Source organism: Glycine max, chromosome 6 (assembly GCF_000004515.6).
Source record: "Glycine max cultivar Williams 82 chromosome 6, Glycine_max_v4.0, whole genome shotgun sequence".
NCBI lineage: Eukaryota > Viridiplantae > Streptophyta > Magnoliopsida > Fabales > Fabaceae > Glycine > Glycine max.
The window spans coordinates 49,683,031-49,689,390 of record NC_038242.2 but is presented as its reverse complement, the minus strand read 5'-3'; the positions used below and the strand labels follow the sequence as shown (position 1 = coordinate 49,689,390).

The following is a 6,360-nucleotide window of genomic DNA, read 5'->3' as shown; positions in this document are numbered from 1 at the left end:
AATACTTATAATTGTAATTGGAGGAAGGAAATATATGATTCATATCCAACAATAAATGAAGTTCATCAAATAGAATATCACAGCCATGTCATACATTGAAAACTTTCATGAATCTCTTACATAATTGCAAGAGTATGATTAAACAAACTTAACAAATTATCTCATTCATATTTCATAGCAAGCAAATAAATGAGTTTGGGATTGGATATAGAGAGAGAAATTGGAACTTGGAAGTTCATTTCATCATATCTTCACTTGTTGGCTTTTCCTTTTCCTTCACTCTCTCTCTCTCTCTCTGTTTTGGTTTTTTTAACCCTTCTTTCTCTCTCTCTCTCTCTCTCATTCATTCTGCATGCGAGTGTTGGCATGAAGTGTTCGAGGCTTTGATCTCATGCTCTTCTCTCTCTTCTCTCCGATCCTCTTCCAACTACGGTTATGCTCCAATTCCCATTCCCATTTCTCATTTTTTCATTCTCTGAATCTGAATTCTCAATTCCATTTTATCATCATTATTATTATTATTAATATTATTATTATGATCATTCTTATTATCATCATCTCAGAAGCTTCAATTCTGAGACCAATTCATCATTCTACATTTCCAGTGTGTCTCTGTGTGTGTGTAATTGTTGCATGCAATTGCTTCACTCTATTGGGTCTAATTATATTTTCTGTTTTTCATTTTTGTGAATTTCAGGGACACGGTTTATAACACTGGTTCAGCTTCTCTGCCAGCAAGAAAAAAAATTCTCTTCTTTATTGTGAATTTCAACTAAAATCTTTGGATTTTAGATTTTAGCTTGAATACTCTCTCACGGCCTGTTCAGGTATTATTGATGTTGTTGTTGTTGTTGAAATGTGGTGTGGCAATTAATTTCGTTGAAGTGTTGAACGTGCAATTTTCTCTTTTGGTCATGTTATTGATTTTGTAATAATTTCTGTATCCAGCATTAGGGTGGTGGGGAAAGTGAATTTTGTGTTTTGGGTATGCTTTGTAGATGGAAATTTATGTTTTTTTTCCTTCTCCAAGCAAAAGGGTTATGCAACTTATGTTCCTCTGTATGTTTATTACTTTCTGATTGGGTAAGAACAGTGAATATGATTTGAAATTGTAACAATCATACTTCACTTGGTTTCATTTTTGGGGTCTGCTTTCCTGATTCAGAGGAGATCATCATTGGTTTTTGCGATTAGGTAGAAACTTATATTGTTAGAAACTGTATGCATACTGCTTTACTTACCCTCTGATCTCCAATTTTATGAAAGGATGGAGGTGCTTGGATTTTATGGTGCTTTTAGTTTTAATTGTTTCCCTTACTGTTTAATAATTATGGTAGCTCTGTTTGTTTTCGAGGCACCTTGATAAAAGGTCATTTTTTGTTTTCTTCTTTATTGTCTATATCATTGAATATCATTGTGCTTGTGTGTTGATGTGTTATACAACCCGAACCCCCGCACAAAAGTAGGATCTGGGGGAGGGAAGAGAATGAAAGGGAATTTAGTGGCTAGCACTGTGAATTTAGATTTGTTTTTTTTTTTTTTTTGGGCTTTTCTCCGAGTTTTGTTTTGCATTTTTTAGTACTTTAATATGTGATTCAAAAACTCATTGCAGATAATATTATTAAAGAGATGAGTCAAATGACAAATGAGGTCGACAACAATGTGCATTATGATGATCAGACTGGGTCACAGTTAAATGATGATGGTAATGGAGTAGGTGTTGTTCTGAAGAAAGGGCCATGGACAGCTGCTGAAGATGCTCTTCTGGTGAACTATGTCCAGAAGCATGGAGAGGGGAACTGGAATGCTGTTCAGAATTACTCAGGCCTGTCTCGTTGCGGAAAAAGCTGTAGACTGCGATGGGCCAATCACCTAAGGCCAAATTTAAAGAAAGGAGCATTTACCGCAGAAGAGGAGCGGATGATTGCTGAACTCCACGCCAAAATGGGAAACAAATGGGCACGCATGGCAGCGCACGTAAGCAGACTGTGTATTTGTCGTTGCCTTATTAAGTTATCTTGTTTCATTTTTCTGTTTCTTTCTCTTTTTGCTAAAATGCATTAATTCTATTTGCCATTCCTGATGTCAGTGCTCCTTATGCCTTCCTTTTATCGTCTAACAAGGGACTTCATATGACATGTGCCATCTTTTTTATTTGACTTGTCCCTTACAATATGAAACAAGCTAATTAGATTTATGAATCTCAGTGCCATTCAACAACAAAATATATGCTGAACAAATGAAACTGCTCATGAGAATGATCTGCATATTGATGGTTACATCGAAAGAACTGATGTAGTGGCTGACTCTATTGTAGCATAATACAGTTTAGTAGTCATTTAGTAAGATTCTGTGTTTAACATAAAACATTTTGTATAAATGTCATTGAATGCTGCAACATTAGTGTGGCAAATCTTTCTCAAGAGAGAGTCTTGCAACATCTTTCTAGACTGTTCTTGATATCATCATGTCTGTTAAGGGAAAGTAATCAGTATTATGGTAGTGTCCTAAATGACACTCATCTCTGTGCACCTGTTTGAATTTTTTCTCTCTCTACAAATCACTGTTTGTTCTATGTTAGATATGAAGATACACTAACATTATTGCAAATTAGCTTAATCATAATTTTACTCTACAAATATTAGAAAATAACATAGAAACTCTTAATGTGAAAAAGGTTACCTATGTCACACTGTGTTTTTTTTATGGTCGTTTACTGTCGACAAAAATGACGTAAGTTAACATGCCTAACTAGGAAAATGATAATCATATCAAATTTAAAATATATATTTTTTTCTCGAGATTGCATTCATTGTGAAATAACTCGTGGATTTCTTTTCTTGCATATCACCCAAGATTGACAGCAAAAATCAGCCTCTTGCTAACCTCCTTCACCTTTTCATTCAGTCCAAAACACCAACCTTCTCTCTTTCTTAAAATTATGTTATCAGTGAGCCTTACAAAGTGCTTCCCTTGGCCTTTAAAATCACGAAGCAGCTGTTGCCAGGGGGGGGAGGGGGATCCCCCACATGCAATTTCCCCATTTTTGTGTAGATTCCAATATTGGTATTCCTCCCCCCACCCCCCTACCCAAAGAAAAAGCTAAACATAAATAAACCATAATGTTCAGACGATTTAAAGACTTTTTTATAAGGACAGAAATTAGTAAGTTGAAAGAAAAAAAACAGGTGAGTGATTAATGATAATGAGTTAACAGAGGAGAATAATAAAACAGAGAACATTTTTTGTCTGAATGAGAAGCTGGAACTACCCCTTACAAATGGAAGAGGAGGCTAGCAATCCCTATATACATATATTTGTTTTTCTGTTATCATTTTGATGTATTCATTTAAAACAGAGAACATTTTTTGTCTGAATGAGAAGCTGGAACTACCCCTTACAAATGGAAGAAGAGGCTAGCGATCCCTATATACATATATTTGTTTTTGTGTTATCATTATGATGTATTCATTTTCTCTAATCCATGATGATTTATACTCATTGATTTCTTTTGCTTTTAGTTGCCTGGTCGTACAGATAATGAAATAAAAAATTACTGGAACACCCGGATGAAGAGGCGGCGACGGGCTGGCTTGCCACTTTATCCTCCTGAAGTACTTTTGCAAGCATTTCAAGAGAGAAAGCATGGCCAAGGTACTGGTGAAATTAGCGATGGTGATGGAGGGCATCGTGATTTCTTGAAGAAAAACAATTACGAGATACATGATGCAATATTTGACAGTCTGAAGGAAAATCAAGGAATCTTACCTTTTTTGCCTGACCTTCCTGCTATTTCTGCTAATAGCTTTCTTCCAAATGGTCTTGGTTCTCCTCCATATTGTAATTTATTGCCATCAACATTGCCAAACCATGATCATCTTCAAGAGTCAACAATGTCTTTTATTGGTTCCAGTGAATTGAACAGCAATCGATTTTATCCATTTGACCATATTAAGGATAATACTTCTGATAAGATTTCAGAATCATTTGGATTGTATTCTCCCCTTGATCGTGGTGTCTCACATGGTTCAATTTGTTACAGCCATTCACTATCGAATGGCAATTCCTCTACTTCTAAGCCGACTTCTGAGGCTGTGAAGTCAGAGCTCCCTTCACTCCAAATTCCAGAAACCGAATTCGGTAGTTGGGGTACCTCTCCCCCACCTCCATTGAACGAGTCTCTTGATGTTTTCATTCATTCTCCTCAACCACCTAATGCACTAGACTCGGGTTCTTCTTCACCACTTAATAGTGGCTTGCTTGATGCATTACTTTATCAAGCAAACACTCTTGGTTGTTCAAAGAATAATTCTTCTGACAAGAGTTCAAATTCTTCAATTGCAACTCCTGGCGACAGAGCTGAGTGTTCTGCTTTGAACATGTACGAGACAGAATGGGAGGATTATGCTGACCCTTTATCTCCCTTTGGAGCAACTTCAATCCTGAATGAGCATCCTGTTGTTAGCACCAATGGAAACTCATGGGATGAATGGGAACTTTTTCAGACCTTTAGTGGTTAGTACCTTCTTGTTTGATATGATGAAGGATGATATTTGAAACGCATTAATGATTTTTGCACACATCCATATATATCTTTGACACCGCAAAACTTGATTATTTTTAAGATTACTTCTTTTTCTTAACAAAGCTTAATAGTGCCGTGCACATTCTGGATCATAAAAATGTTGACTCATCCTAAATAAATTAAGAATTAACTAATTTTCTATCCCTCACAGGAAATTCATTATGAATTTTGATGAAAATAAAGTTGGTAGATTTTGCCCTTAATTCATGAGTTAAGTTTGTCACTTGTAACATATCTATTGTGATTCCTTGTTGATATTGCGAGTTGGTTAGAAAATTCTGCAGGCAACAATGAGAGATTGCAGTCAATTGACCAAGTTTGGACCCCTAAGAGTGAAAATCAATCCATGTCTCTGTTGAATTTCACTCTGCCAGATGTCTTGATAACTTCAGATTGGCACGAGCTGTATTCTGACCACGACAGCACGAACCAAGCCATCATGACTGAAGCTAGTGATGATATCAGTGGACAGTAAGCATGTGGTTCATGGAACTTACTCTTCAAGTACAGGAGATTTTTCTTGCGTTTGGATTAACATTACTTCGTTTTGCAATTGTCTGATCTTCATTCAGAAAACTGCTGAATGTATGATTCAAAACTTTTTGTTATCCATTTATGTTTACTCTTTAATAAGGGTAATCTGGTGTAACATCTCCTGTTCTGAGAGTCTAATATGGGTCAGAAACTTCTGTCTTTCTATTGTAGCTTTATAAATTCTCTCTTTGTTGCATTTATTGTGCACCATCCTCAAACTCTTTAGGACAAATTTCTTTAACAGGTTTTTGAATAATTTGTAGAATAACATTGTACTTGAAACTTTGGACAGCATGCAGCTCAATGCAGTGACAAATGTCTTGTATTTCTTTTAGGTTCCATTTGAAAGTGCAGAAACATTTGATAGCTTCTGGATATTTTTTCCCTTCTAATTAGAAAACACAAGAAATTGTAGTTCTCGACATTTTAGAAAGCTTGTGTTTTGATTAAAGCAACAAAAGAGGTAAAAGGATTGCGCAGTTAACAGCAGATGTTAGATTAAGGATATTAACCATTTTCAAAGGAAGGATAGATAACAAATTAACATGAGAATCTTTTTGATCTTATTCTTTTAGAAATGGTTCATTAGTGTTGCAACATATTAAACACATTTGAGCCTTATAAAAACATGTTAAATACATTTGAAATAAATTAACCTGAAACACATTTGCTGGCTAATATTTTTGTTGGCAGATTTGCTCTTTTATATCTAGAAAGAAGGGTATCAATCATTCTTAGATGGGTGAGGAGTTAAAATTTTCCTCCTTTTTTTTTCTAAGCCAATGAGGGTTGGTTATAGTTTTGCTAGTGGAAATGAGTATTTGTTGGATGATCAATTTTAAGTATCAAGGTAAGCTAAGCTCTACTCGAAGCTTTCAACATGTCTTTGACATTAGAATGAAGAATATCTCCCTTTCTTAATTTTTTTTAGTACATAAAAGGAGCCAAGGGGTGGGCATGGTTAAAAATATCCATCTTGAAAAGGGTGGTTTGGTGCAACCATTTCAATTTATATGTAAAACTTGTTTGGATTTTTGTAAACAGATTCAAACCCAATTAAAACTGTTCTTTTTCTTTCAAAATCTACGTATGTTTTTAACAAGGGCTTTGCTATTGGATCCTCTTCGTTGCTATTTAAACCTTCAAGAGTTGACATTTTTTATGTTGATAGATGTGACACCCTCTACCCCAAGATACATATTTATATATAAATCATATATGAAAATGCGGAATTAATTAAA

General features: G+C 35.2%; 1 protein-coding gene across 2 annotated transcripts; it reads left to right on the top strand.

Annotated features, from left to right (window-relative positions):
• Window positions 1-228: 228 nt before the first annotated feature.
• Window positions 229-5,413, top strand: LOC100805804 (transcription factor GAMYB). 2 transcript variants are annotated; one of them, XM_003526306.5, is made up of 5 exons: window positions 229-432; window positions 698-827; window positions 1,613-1,977; window positions 3,522-4,515; window positions 4,870-5,413. In XM_003526306.5, exons 3-5 carry the CDS (start codon window positions 1,630-1,632, stop codon window positions 5,058-5,060), a joined length of 1,533 nt encoding a protein of 510 aa, XP_003526354.1. In that variant the 5' UTR covers window positions 229-432; window positions 698-827; window positions 1,613-1,629; the 3' UTR covers window positions 5,061-5,413. The 2 variants fall into 2 exon arrangements, with proteins under 2 accessions (XP_003526354.1, XP_006582387.1); XM_006582324.4 differs by having other exon boundaries at window positions 4,858-5,413.
• The last annotated feature ends 947 nt before the right edge of the window (window positions 5,414-6,360 follow it).

Excerpts from the sequence above, each read along its gene's own strand:
- LOC100805804 (XM_006582324.4), top strand. The coding sequence starts at position 1,630 with ATGAGTCAAATGACAAATGAGGTCGACAACAATGTGCATTATGATGAT. Across the intron at positions 1,978-3,521 it reads GGGCACGCATGGCAGCGCAC|TTGCCTGGTCGTACAGATAA; the intron begins GTAAGCAGACTG and ends TTTTGCTTTTAG. Across the intron at positions 4,516-4,857 it reads ACTTTTTCAGACCTTTAGTG|AAAATTCTGCAGGCAACAAT; the intron begins GTTAGTACCTTC and ends CGAGTTGGTTAG.